Here is a 14,501-nt window from a genome sequence, read left to right as displayed (position 1 = left end):
CTGATGTGGTCCTCAGCCCCTTCTAATATACTGTTCAAGTCTTCCAATGTGTTCTTTATTGCAGTATGTCATTCTTCATCTCCTCTTGGTTCCTTTTCATGTTGGTGGCTTTCTCATTCAGCTACTTATAGTTCTCATTGAGTTGTGTGTATTTGTCATTGAGTTGTATTTGTCATCCAGCCATTTAAACATTCTTATAGCCATTACTCTGAATTCTTTCTCTGATATGCTGCTAGCCTCAATTTCATTTAACTCCTTTTCTGGTGATTCCTATTTTTCTTTCCTTTGGGGAATGCTTTTTTTGTTTTCCCATGTTTTGCTGTAATGTTTTAATTGTAGGTCCAATTGCTTTGTTACTCAGGTTCTTTTGGGGATGGTGCTACTGGTGTGATCTCTCAGGTCTCCTGGGCTTGGTGATCTAGTATAGTTCTCTACTTGCACTATTTGGGTTCTCTTGATGTAGGTCTGCGAGCTGGAAAGGTACAACTGTGGTGTCTAGAAATCAGCAGCCATGGAGGAGGGTATCCCAATTTTTACAGTCTTGCATCTTTGATTAAAATCACTTATGCCTAGTGGGGACTCACAGTGGCACCCAGGTACCATCTGTTGGGTTGATGGGTCTCAGGAGGCCTGCATTCTGGAAAAGCATGGCTGTGGTGTCCAGAGATCTGTGGTTGTTGGGTGGGCAGACTCAACGTTTGCTGCTGCACCTGTGGTGGATATGCACACACTCCCAGTGGAGGATCACAGGTGCATCCTTGGTGCATTTGCCAGCGAGGGGCATTGAAGTACTCTGAAGGGCCCTGGCACTGAAGATGCATAATTGAGGCATTTTTTGGCAGGTATCCAGGATGAGTGAATTCAGAATTTCTACTGCCAGGGAGAGTGTGTCCCTGTTTGTCCATTGTTTCTCGTCATTTGTTGCCATGATGTGTTTTATTTCTTCTTTGATCTCTTTGGTAACCCAGTCATTGTCTAATAGCATGTTATTTAGTTTCCATGTGTTTTGATTTTTTTGAGATTGTTTTTATTATATAGTTGATTTCCAGTTTTATGCTACTGTGATCTGAGAAGATGCTTGATGTGATTTCTATCTTTTTGAATATGAAGAGACTTTGCTTGTGACCCAGCAAGGGCTCACAGCAGCTCCCACAAGCACCCTGTGGATAGATGGGCTCAAGGTGCCTGCCTGTTGAAAATGCACACAAGGACTGGCAGTGAGTTTGCAGGTGCAGAGCTCCGATGCACTTTGAGGGGCCCTGCCAATGAAGTTAAGCAGCAGGGTTGTATGTGTGCAATTATCCAGGAAGAGGGAATTCAGTTTCTACTGTGGGGCACCATGCCCTGTTTTGTACAGAATCACACCAGCAGGGGCTCAAAGCAGCTCCCCAGAGGATCCTGTGACTATATGGGCTCCAGGTGCCTGCCCTTTAGTAATGTGTTCTTCTGTGTTGCAGAGTTTACCACCGCAGAGCTCTGATGCACTTTGAGGGGCCCTTGCGCTAAAGTTACACAGCTGGGATTATTAATAACAGGCAGTTATTCAGGCAGAGGAAATTCAGAATTTCTACTGAAGGACAGCGAGCTCTTGTATGTATAGAATCAAATCCAGCAGGGGCTCCCTGTGGCTCCCAGGCTCTGTGTACAGAGTGGTGTGCCTGGATGTCTGTTCAGCTGGAAATGCATGAAAGTGGTGTCTGGAGTTCTGCCGCTGGGGAAGGGGAAGATGCACTTACTGCTGTGGGAATGGTGCACCTTTGGATGTGGAAGTCCTGGGGTCCACAGGTCTACAGCTGGGGTAGCAAGATTTTGGCAGGAGTGGCTTCTGGGTTGTGGTCAGTGTCAAAGACCTGTCTGGATGGTGATACTGCTGAGTTCCTAGAAAAGGCTGCTGTTCCCTTCAAGATGGCGTGAGCTCCATGCCCAAGTCCCGCAGTCCATGGAGTTCCCACAGGGGTAGCAGTCTCTCCTTGTTCAGGAGAAGGCCTGGTCTGCGAGCCCCTGCTACTCCTGTGAGATTTAACTGTCCCTCACTCACTCTCACACATAATACATACAACCGCTCACTCTCCTTTCATACACTCACTCACATCCTCTCGCTCACCTCTGTTCTTCCAGCTACCATATTTTTTCTTATTGATTGATTTTAGAGAGAGACGAAGGGAGAGAGCAAAACATCAATTTGTTTTCCCATTTATTTAAGAATTCATTGGTTGACTCTTGTATGTGTCCTAACTAGGAATCTAACCTACAACCTTGATGTATCAGGATGACTTTCTAACCAACTGAGTTACTGCCCAGTGCTGGAGTGATTTCTTTCAAGGGAGAAAAGGTATTTTTTATTCCATATATTTCCTTTGGAGGAAACGAATATTTACTGTGTTCATGACTTTATTAATTCTATTAACTTTAGTGTCTTCAAAATAGGTATATATAGAAACAGGTAAATACCCAAGAAATCAATGAGGAAAAATTCCTCTGAAGAAATGAGTTTGCCACATTTCCTTAAATATAAATGCTTTATTTGATTTGACTGAATCCAAAGTATACATTAGCACTGGTTGCCTGTTTAGTGTTTCATTACTGTAAGCATCTTTTCTCTTTTAGGAGGTGTCTCAGCCCCATGGAACTCAAGAATCTAACACATGTCTCAGAATTCTTCCTCCTGGGTCTCTCTGATGACCTGGAACTGCAGCCTCTGCTCTTGGGGCTCTTCCTGTCCATGTACCTGGTTGCCATGTTGGGGAACATGCTCATCATCCTGACTGTCAGCTCTGACTCCCGCCTCCACACACCCATGTACTTCTTCCTCTGCAGCCTGTCCTTGGTTGACATCTGCTTCATTTCTACCACTGTTCCCAAGATGATTGAGATGACTCACAGCAGAGTCATCTCCTACGGGGGCTGCCTGACACAGATGTGTTCTTTGATCCTTTTTGGATGTATGGATGGCATGCTTTTGACTGTCATGGCCTATGACCGGTTTGTGGCCATCTGTCACCCTCTGCACTACTCAGCCACCATGAACTCACACCTCTGCTGCTTCTTAGTTTTGGTGTCATTTTTCATGAGTCTTTTGGAGTCCCAGTTGCACAATTTGATGTTATTACAAATTACCTGCTGCAAGGATGTAAACATTTCTAATTTCTTCTGTGATCCTTCTCAGCTCCTTCACCTTGCCTGCTCTGACACTTTTACCAATAATATAGTCATGTATTTTGTTGTCGCTATCTTTGGTGGTATTCCACTCACAGGGATCTTTTGCTCTTACTATAAAATTGTTTCCTCCATTCTGAGGGTTCCAGCTATAGGTGGGAAGTATAAAGCCTTCTCCACCTGTGGCTCTCACCTGTCAGTTGTTTGCTTATTTTATGGAACATCTATTGGAGGTTACCTTGGATCAGCATTATTGCCTTCCACCAGTAAGGATGTGGTGGCCTCGGTCATGTACACTGTAGTCACCCCCATTTGAATCCTTTCATTTACAGTCTTAGGAACAGGGACATTAAGAGTGCCCTATGGAGGCTCTACTGCAGAATAGTACACTGTGAATATCTCTGCAATAATTTTTGGAGTATGATTGGTAAAACTAACAAAACCAAACATGTAGATCAGTGAGTAATGTGGGCTTTTTTTGTCTAATAGTTTTCATTCCTCTCCATGCTTCACATATGAACTTTACCTCATTTGATTTGTCTTTAATTGAATTTGTAATATATTCTGATATCTTTTTTAAATCATAATAAATGAATGAGAGGTACTTTCCATTGATTTTGATATCCAGGTGAAATGTACTATTCTTGTATTATATACTTAAACTTTATATCTTTCCCCATAATTTTAGAGTATTTTCCATACACATTTTGCATCTGTCAAATCTATGTATTCAGGTAATTACTAAGGATGCAGTTCACTGGTTTTCAGTTGTGGATTTTATTGGCATACCCTTCGCTTTCTATATTCACTGGTGACTGGGTCTGCTGGAGGCGTTGGTCAAGAAGACGTAACTGCCAGTGGACCCAAGAGCTGGATTGTGGAATCAGAGACCCCTAAGCCTATCCCCTGTCCTTGGATTGTTCATTTCACTTGCCTACCCTGAGCTAAAAGCTAGCTTTAAGAGACTATCCGGATGATTAAATGATTAAATTCAGTTGGATTGTCAAACATCAGAAGGTAGGCAGGGGAGAGTTGGGGGGAGATAGATGGAGTGGAGAATAGATCAACCAATGAACTCATACATGTATGCATAACCCATAGACTCAGACTATAGGGTGGTGAAGTCTAGGGGGGTATGTTCAATAGAGAAAAAAAGGGCATATGCAATACTCTCAACAATAAATATTTGTTTTTAAAAAAGGCCTTTACTAAATATAAATGTTTAAAATTTGGTGCATATGGAACACATTGCTGGAAATGTACAATCTTCCAAAATGAAATCAGGGGGAAAAAATCTGAATAGAAAGATTACAACTAATGAATTTGAAGCAGTAACAAACAACAACAACAACAACAACAAAAAAAAAACTACCAAAAACAAAAGATGTCTCAATAAATTTAAGAAGTTTAAAATCATATCAAGAATCTTCTCTGACCAGAATGATATAAAACTAGAAATTAATCACAAGGGGAAAAAAAAAGAAAAACAAAGAAAGACAAATGCTAAATAATATGTTACTAAACAATGAATGGTTTAACAGTGAGATCAGGGAGGGAAGAAAAAGATACCTGGAAACAAACAGCAAAAATCAGTCCCAAGACATAATTCATAGCATTACAGACCTATCTCAAGAAACAAGAAAAATCAGAAGTAAGCAATCTAACTTTACACATACAGGAGCTAGAAAAAGAACAAAAAGTGGAGCCCAAGGTGAGTAAAAGAAAGGAAATAATATAGATTAGAGCAGAAATACATAAAATAAAGTCTAAAAAATACAAAAGATGAATGACACCTATGCCCTGACCCGCGGGTAAGTCAACGTGGACCCTCGAGGGGGAGTGAGAATGAGGGGACAAGAGACACAAGAGATGGAGACAAGACAGGCTTTCTGATCAAGTCTCGTTTATTGCAGGGTATAAGGGAGAATGAGGGAGTTTCCTCCAAGGACATCAGCGGGTAGCTAAGCAACTAAACCGTAAATGTCAAGAATAGTTTATCTTCAACAGAGAACATTCTGTTGTGCAGCTGTGTCCCAACCGCAGGATGTTCGATAAGCAGAGCTTGAGTAATAGCTGTCATGTGTTGTGGAAACAATGTATCTTAGGCCATCCAGGGGCATGCCTGGGAGTACAGTTTCCCACAACCAAGAGCTATTTTTTTTTTTAAAGATAAACAAGATTGACAAACTTTCAATGAGACTTATCAAGAAATAAAGAAATGTTCCAAATAAAGAAAATCAGAAATTAGAGAGAAGACATAACGAGTTACTTCACATAAATACAAGGGATACTAAGAAAATAGTATGGACAACTATATCTCAACAAATAAAACAATCTGGATGACATGAACACATTCTTAGAAACGTTCAATTTTCCAAAACTGAATCAGGAAAAAAATCTGAATAGACAGATTGCAACTAATGCGATTGAAGCAGTAACCAAAAACTCACAACAAACAAAAGTCCTGGACTGAATTATGTAACAGGTGAATTTTACAACTATTTAAAGAACTAAAACCTATTCTTCTCAAATGATTCCAAAAAATTCAAGAAAAGAGAAGACTAACTAACTCATTTAAAAAAGCCAGCATTATCCTGATTCCAAATCCAGATATTATAAATATTAGCAAATGGAATCCAGTGACACATTAAAAGGATTATGCATTCTAATTAAGTGGAATTTATCTCAGGATGCAAGGTTGGTACAAAAGTCACAAGTCAATAAACCTGGGACATCACATAAACAGAATGAAGGATAAAACCACCTGATCATATCAATAAGTGCCGAAAAAACTTTTGATGAAATGAGCACTCTTTTTTGATAAAAACTTAGTAATGTCAGAATAAAGGGAACACACCTCAGCATAATAAAGGCCATAAAAACAAAAGAAAATTTGCCATAGCTGTGTGCTTGAGTTGGTTGGAGCATTGTCCCATACACATAAAGATTGCAAGGTCGAATCCCAGCCAGGGTACATACCTAGGGTGGGTTCAATCCCCTGTCAGGTTGCATGCAGAAGGCAACCAATTGCTGTGTCTCACATCAATGTATCTCTCACTCTTCCCTGTCCTCTCTCAAAAATTAATAAAATCATACCATTGGTGAGGATTTAAGGGGAAAAAATAAAAGGTTTACCTCTCATGACAAAATGGATGGACCTGAAGAGTTGTTTGTTTGTTTATTTATTTATTTATTTATTTATTTATTTATTTATTTATTTTGTGTGTGTGTGTGTGTGTGTGTGTGTGTGTGTGAGAGTGTTTATTATACTTTTATTTTTTTTTTAACCTGGAGAGTATTATGCTATGTGAAATAGGTGAGTCAGAGAAAGAAAAACTACCATATTATTTAACTTATATGTGGAATCTAATGAACAAAATAAAGTAACAAAATGGAAATAGACTCATAGATTCAGACGACAGACTGACAGCTGTCAGAGGGCAAGGGTTTGGGGAGCTGGGTGAAAAAGGTGAGGGGATTAAGAATAAAACCCCCCTCATAGACACAGACAACAGAATGGTGATTACCAGAAGGGAAAGCATGTGGGGGACAGTAGATGAGGGTAAAGGGTTTCAGGATAAAAGGTGATGAAGGAGACTTGACAGGGGATTATGAGCACACAATACAATATACATATAATAAATTGCACATTGAGCCTTAGATAATAAATTATAGAATTGCACACTGAGCCTTAGCCAGTTTTGCTCAGTAGATAAGAGTGTTGGCTTGCAGAATGAAGGGTCCCTGTTTGGATTCTGGTCAAGGTTACGTACCTGGATTGTAGGCTCGATCCCCAGTAGGGAGCGTGCTGGAGGCAACCGACCAATGATTCTCATCACTGATGTTTTCTCCCTCCCTCCACCTTCCTCTCTGAATCAATAAAAATATATTTTAAAAAAGAATTGTACACTGAAACCCATGTAATTTTTGTTAATCAGTGTCACCCCATTCAATTTAATTTAAAAAAGAAAAAAAAAGAAAAAAAAAAAAAAAGAAAAAACAGGATGACTGCAGTCCTACATCAGAACACAGACATCTGTGAATTCCCCTGTAGGATTTAAGAAAATTATCAGTTTGGTGTATCAGAATAGATGGTTGTCTAATGTAAAAATACACATAAATTCCATAGAAAAAGTAGAACTTTGATTGTCTTTCTAAATAACCAAAGAAAAACCACATCTCAACACATAAAATCCAAATCCCAAAGTTAGACTATGGGAAAAAAGAGGAAGTTTCTCTTTAGTACATAACATATTAAATGAGAAAATAGAGATAAGATCATATTCTTGGTATAGAAAACATAATCATCCCTCCATAGAATGGTCAATTCAATGAATGTGCAGACATACAAATTACACATTGCTGCTTTTCAATTGAAAAACATTGTTTAAATTTATAAAATTCCTGCAACTTGGAAGCAATAATGACAGGGGAACTTTCTCCTGAGAAAAGGAAGAACCCAAACCTTAAAAAGTACATTCCCTTTTCCTCTTCTATTAGTAACAGCATCAGAGATTGGGATAACCCAAACCCATTGACTAATCATGAGCTCTGCATTGAGCTTCCAGGGCCATGCAGCAATAGATAATCAGTTGTGCCTCCAGCCCTTCGGCTTCCTGTCTCAGTCCAGGGGGCTTCACATCTGAGTCTTCTCCTCTCGCCTCCACTGCATCAGGAGCCCACGACTAACTCTGACATCCTGCCAGTCTTGATGGAACCTGACCCTTCATTGCTTGCCAGGCAGGACAGTGGCAGTGGATTCCCACTCCTTGGTCAGGCTCCAGCAGAGGCAGACCGGCCCAGTGAGTACTATGGAGGCGATGGATGAAGAGGGGCTGTCAGGAGCATTTCTTTTTCATCATTAGGACAAACAGGGGAGTTGGGACAAAGAGCTGGCAGGAAAACAGTATGGAACATTTCAGACATTTTTGTCCTTAAAAAGGGTAGAATCTGAATAGCTGGAGGGAAACATCTGAGTGACATTCATTTCTGATCCCCTTAGGGCCTATCCTCTGCTTGGCAGAGACAACAACAATGTGCTAACTATTGAATAGACTGTCATTGGGTCCAGAAACGGCTTCCACATGCCCAGTGCTTTCTTTCCAGTAACTTCTCTCCTTTTAGCAATATCTCCTGGGGTCAACAGAAATAAAACTGTATTTGTATGCATAGAAACCTCAATGATTAGAGAATCATTGATCAGCTGCCTCCTGCACACCCTTACAAGGATGGAACCTGTAACCTGGGAATGTGGCCTTGACTGTAGGCAGAAGCTCTATTCACTAAGCCAAACTGGCTAGGGCATTTTGTTTTTGTTTTTGTTTTGTTAATCCTCACTGGGGGACATTTTTCCATTGACCTTTAAGAGAGAGTGGAAGAGAGAGGGAAAGACAAGGGAAACATTTATGTGAAACACATCGATTGGTTGCCTCCTACATGCATCCTGACCATGCTCTGGGCTCTGGGAGGAGCCTGCAACCAGGATACATGCCCTTGACGGGAATCGAACCTGGGACCCTTTATTCAACAGGCCTACACTCTATTTCCTGAGCCAAACTGGATAGGGCCAGGAATTCTTTATGATTGGCTTATAAGATAGTTAACAAAATTATGTGCTCCCATCTGAGAAAAAATGATTCCTCTGGCATTTCAAAGGCGTGTTAACCTAAGTGCACAAGAACAATGGACAGGGCTCCTATAGGCAGAGATAAACCTTTCACTGAGTTATAGGCCTGGGACATGTCTTCCCACCATGACCTTCCCAGTTAGGAATTTATGATTGGATCACCCAGTGAGACCAAAAGTAGGGTTACTATTGTTTGTATGGAAATAATGCAAAGAATAATAATACAATAATAATACCCTATGTTTCTCATACTCACAATTTTTGATCCACTCTATCAGATAGGGCCCCCATAACTAGGAACTAAAAGATTAAGGGAATGATTCAGCTAGGTGTCAGATTGTCTTTCTAACTTCTAACTCTCTCAACAGGAACTTCTCCCTCTTTCTGTATAATTAGCTAATTTATACTGATGGCAGTGCAGACTGATGAATGCCAGCTCAATATATGCGACTTCTGAGATAATGGCACCAATGGGATACTCTGTAGGCCTTCAACTCAACCTTTCCAAGATTAAACTGATACTTTACATTCTTTGAGAGTTGCTTTTTCTGCTATCCCAACATTGATCACTCTGGTACCCATGGAATTGTTTTACTCCCGGGGCCCTCAATCAGGCTGATTTTGTCCTCTCTTAGGACGATTAGCCAAGTCTAGAGACATTTCCGATGATCACAACTTGGTGCTGGCTTCCAGTGGATAGAGGCCAAGGATCTGTGAAACATTTTACAGGACATAGAACAGACCCCTGTGACAAATTATTCAAGTCCAAAATTTCAATATTGCTGATGTGAAATCCTGGTGTAGACTGTTGAAAAATAATATTAAATATTTTACCTAAAAAAATTCCCAACTAATATTCTCTATTAGTGTATAATGATATTAATAACAGTGGGTGCAGAGACCTTTCAGAGCCCAAGGTCTCCAGCTTTCTGGGTTTCTACTCAACACTTCTCTGCTAATGAAGACAATGGGCGGCTTCCGACAGCAGTTGAGCCTAAAATAATGACTGAAACATAGAAAATAATCAGTATATATAGGTTTGATAAGTTGAATAAACAAACGTGGTTCTGAAGGGCCTGCCATTCAACATTGTCTTTTGACCACAGTAGATTGGCCAAAGTGGAAAGAAGACATGCCTGTGCCAATTAGCATCCTTTTCTATGCATTTTGTTTAAAACAAAGGAGCTTAAACACATCTGGTTTCTATTAAGTAGTGAAATTACCAGATGTGAATAGTGCGAGCAGCTATTTCCCATGTCTCTTTTTATGTGGAGGTAACCAGTTTGAGGAAATAAAGCTGATACTCTGGAAGGGAATCCTCAAGGTGTTTGAGCCTCTGTGTGCAGCTGTGCCAGTGTACAGCTGAGTCTCTGCTCCACTAGATTCAGATGAATCAGGAGATTCTGTCACTGGTCACCAAAGCACACCTATCCAGTGGGGCCTCACCTCTATGTGAGCCAGTATCAGGAGATGGTCATGCTCAAAGAAAATCAGCAAGAGAGATTTTCCACCTTCTCAGCTCAAGACGGATGAGTCGATTATTGGCGAATTGTAAATCACTCATGTCCTGTCATAGGTTGAATAACCTCCCAAAGATTTTCATGTATTAAGCTCTAGAACTTGTGAATATGTTAGTTAAGATGGTAATAGTCACTTCCCAAATGTGATTAAGTTAAGCATCTTCTGATGGGGAAAGTATTGTAAGTTATCCGGGTGGGTTCAACGTAATTACAAGGGTCTTTATCAGAGGAAGCTAAAGGGATTAGGGAGAGATTTGATGATGTTCTATTGTTGAGTTTAAAGATGGAGGAAGGCATCACAAGCTAATGAATGCAAAAGATTTATAGAATTAGGAAAAGGCAAAGAAAGAGATTCTCTTCCAGAGTTCCTAGATGGGAAGCAATCCTGATGATATATATCAGACTTCTGCTCTCTAAGGTTGTAAGTTATTTTAAGTCACTAGACATGGCAATTTGTTAGAGCAGCAATAGGAAACTGCTGGAGAGTTGGAGAGGATGCAGGCTAAGCTGAGGGACACTACCACTCCCTGTGCACAAATTTCATGCAACGGGTCTCTAGTATATATATATATATATATATATATATATATATATATATATATATATATATATATATATATATATAAAAGTTTAAGTAACCAAACTGAACGACCTGTTGTTATGATGTCCGACTGCCCGTTTAGGCCCAATCCCAGTGGGTTCGCTTTTGCCTCTTTAAAAAAAATGTATGCATACACCTCTTTAAAAAAAATGTATGCATCTCATTGCCCCTGGCCTAGATCAGGTCTCCATCATCTCTCCCCAGGACTATTTTAATAGGCTCTGATTTTTTCCATTTGGGGAAATTCTAAAGTCCTCACATTATACCTATGATGATGACATGGCCCTGGTGCTAATTTGCTTATAAAATCCTTGGTAAGTAAAACTATACTATTAAATAGAGGCCCAGTGCATGAATTCATGCATGGGTGGGATCCTTTGGGGTGGCCTACAGGGTTCAGGCCAAAACTGGCAGTCCAATGCTGCCTGCCTCTCCTGCTTGCTGCTCCCTCTCATCCAGGCCCCACCATGCCTGTCAAGGGCTCACTCCCGATCAGTAGCAGCAGTGCTGGCCAGCTGTGAACTCTGCATCTGGTGCCCATCCAGAGTGAGGTGGAAGTAGGGAGAAGGAAGTCCCATCCAGTGGGATGCCCTTGCTGGCCTAGGATCTGGAACCATCCGGCTGATGTTCACGCTGGTTGTCAGGAGTCACCTGGTGGCCACTTTTATATTGTTTCTTTTTTGTGGAGCATCTAGGGAGAGGAAGTGGCCTTGGTGCCTGAGGCCAATTCCCAAGAGGCCTGTAGCACTGCTGAGATGGTGCTGTGTCTCCTGTTCATCAGTACCTGGCCCATTCTCTGAAGATTGGACCTGCTGGACTACTGAGGGAGTGAGTGGCTGCCACCGGTCTGGATGGGCCACCATGATGGGTGGGTCAACTGAGTGGCAGTCTTGATGTGAAAGCCCACTGACTACCAGAAGGTAGCTCCTACATGGAGCATCTGCCCCATGGTGGTCAGTGCACATCATAACAACAGGTCATTCAGTTTGGTTGCTTAAACTTTTATATATATTGGGACCCCTTGATGAATGTCCAACTGCCTGTTTAGGCCCAGTCCCAGTGGGTTTGCTTCTACCTGCCAGCCTGATCACCCCCTAACCACTTCCATGCCAGCCTGATTGATGTCTAACTGCTCCCCTGCCAGCCTGTTTGTCACAATTTTCCTCCTCTGCTGGCCTGGTCACCCCTAACTGTCCTCCTCTGTACGATTGATCACCCCCAACTGCCTCCCCTGCTGGCCTGATCACCCACAACTGCCTTCTGTTGCAGGCTTGGTTGCTCCCAACTGCCCTCCCTTGCTGGCCATCTTGTGATGGCCATCTTATGTCCACATGGGGGCAGGATCTTGGACCACATGGGGGCAGCCATCTTGTGTGTTGGAGTGATGATCAATCTGCATATTACTCTTTTATTAGATAGGATAGTGGCCTGGTGTATGGGTGGGGGCCGGCTGGTTTGCCCTGAGGGTGTCCCGGATCAGAGTGGGGGTTCCCTTGGGGTGTGGGGAGGCCTGGGCAAGGGGCCTGTTGTGGTTTGCAGGCCAGCCACACCCCCCGGCGACCCAAGAGGAGGCCCTGGTACCTGGGATTTATGTATCTTCTACAATTAAAACTTTGTAGCCTGGAGCAGAGCCAAGCCTTCTGCTTCCTCCGTGGTTGACACCATTTCTGTTTGTATTTGTTTACCTTCTATCATTGAAACTATGTAACCTTGAGTGGAGGCCTAGGCCGGCAAGGATAGGCGAAAGCTTGGCTTCTTCTGTTGCCAGAGAAACCCAAGCCTAGCCTCCTGCTCTCTGTGGCCGTAGCATCTTGGTTGGGGTTAATTTGCATACTTGTTATGATTGGCTGGTGGGCGTGGATTGTGATTGTAGTGGACATATGGTCAATTTACATATTCCTTTTATTAGATAAGATAGATAGATAGTCTGCCCCAAACATCATCCTATCTAATAAAAGAGTAATATACAAATTGACCATCACTCTAACACATAAGATGGCTGCCCCCATGTGGTCCAAGATGGCCACCCCCATATGTACACATGATGGCCCCCCACAACATGGCCTACAGGGGAGGGCAGTTGTGGGCGATCAGGCCAGCAGGGATGGGCAGTTAAGAGTGACCAGGCCAGCAGAGGAGGGCAGTTGGGAGGGACTAGGCCTGCAAGGGAGGGTAATTAGGGGTTACTGGGCCAGTAGGGGAAGGCAGTTGGGAGTAACCAGGCCTGCAGAGGAGGACAGTTAGGGGCAACCAGAATGTCAGGAGAGGCCAATTAGTAGTGATCAGGCCAGCAGGATAGGGCAGTTAGGGGCAATCAAGTCAGTAGAGGAGCAGTTAAGTGCTGACCAGGCTGGCATGGGAGTAGTTAGTGGGTGATCAGGCTGGCAGGCAGAATTGGTTAGGGGCAATCAGAGCACAGTTGGGAACCAGCAGTCCTAGATTATGAGTGGGATGTCGACTGCCCATTTAGGCCAGATACCCAGTGGAATTGGTCCTAAATGGGCAGTCGGACATCCCTAGAGGTTCCCAGAATGGAGAGGGTACAAGCTGGGCTGAGGGATACCCCCACCCGTGCATGAATTTCTTGCACTGGGCCTATAGTTTTTAATAATTGACCTACAACTTCCAAATATTTTCTGATATGCCTCACTGTTGAATGTGACCCAAAACTATTCTCCATTAAATTTCTACCCATTATCTATTATTCAACACTTGAGCATATTCCGCTATTAGAATGTTTTTCTTAATACAAATGTTGGCAAAGATGTGGAAAACTCAATCTTTATGCATTCCTGATGGGAATGTAAATTGGTGAAGACAATTTGGAAAATAGTTTGGTAGTTTTTAAAAATTAAAAATTAGTTTACTATATGACTCAGTGTGTACTCTAGCTCCTCAAGAGAAATAAAATCCCATGTCAATACAAAGACAAATGCACAAATGTCCATAGCAGCATTATTCATAATACACAAAACTAGAAATATTCAAGTATTATTAACTGGTAAATTAAGAAAATTGTTGTATATAAATACAATATAATACTTTTCTCCAATGAAAAAGAACAAAATGTTGATGCTGCACCATGGATGACCCTCAAAACATGTGCTAAGTGAAAGAAACTGGGGAAAAAGACCACATATTGTATATTACATTTACTTGTAAAAAAACAAAACAAAAAACAAACAAAAAACAACACCAAAAACAACACATCTAGAAAAGGAAAACTTGTAAAGACAGAGAACGATAAGTGGTTTCCTTAGGCTGAGGTTGGAATGGGAATTAACTACAAATGTGCACAAGTATGCTTTTTGAGGTATTACCAATATTTTAAAACTAGATTGTGATAATGATTGAGTAACTCCATAAATTCACTAAAATCAATGAATGTACATCATCACTGGGTGAATTTCATGTATATAAGTTATACTTCAATAAAAGTGATAAAATGTTTGAAAGATTTTTCTAGAATTATTCAAAGTGAGTTGAAGATTTTTCCCTTAATTTTCAACAGGATCTACTACATACCAGTATTATTATACTTAACAATGTACATTGCAATAATTCTACCTCTAAACAGCTCCCCCCCTCAGTTTGAATA

At 41.4% G+C, this 14,501-nt stretch overlaps 1 protein-coding gene across 1 annotated transcript; it reads left to right on the top strand.

The window, feature by feature from the left end:
* Positions 1–2,154: 2,154 nt before the first annotated feature.
* LOC123653318 (olfactory receptor 7E24-like) lies at positions 2,155–3,615 on the top strand. The gene has a single exon (XM_045589188.1). It carries the CDS (start codon positions 2,624–2,626, stop codon positions 3,470–3,472), a length of 849 nt encoding a protein of 282 aa, XP_045445144.1. The 5' UTR covers positions 2,155–2,623; the 3' UTR covers positions 3,473–3,615.
* Positions 3,616–14,501: the final 10,886 nt, after the last annotated feature.

The sequence above is a fragment of the Pipistrellus kuhlii genome, unplaced genomic scaffold (assembly GCF_014108245.1).
Source record: "Pipistrellus kuhlii isolate mPipKuh1 unplaced genomic scaffold, mPipKuh1.p scaffold_m20_p_30, whole genome shotgun sequence".
NCBI classification, from domain to species: domain Eukaryota; kingdom Metazoa; phylum Chordata; class Mammalia; order Chiroptera; family Vespertilionidae; genus Pipistrellus; species Pipistrellus kuhlii.
Note: the sequence above shows the minus strand (reverse complement) of the source record. Positions and strands in the feature narration are given on the sequence as shown.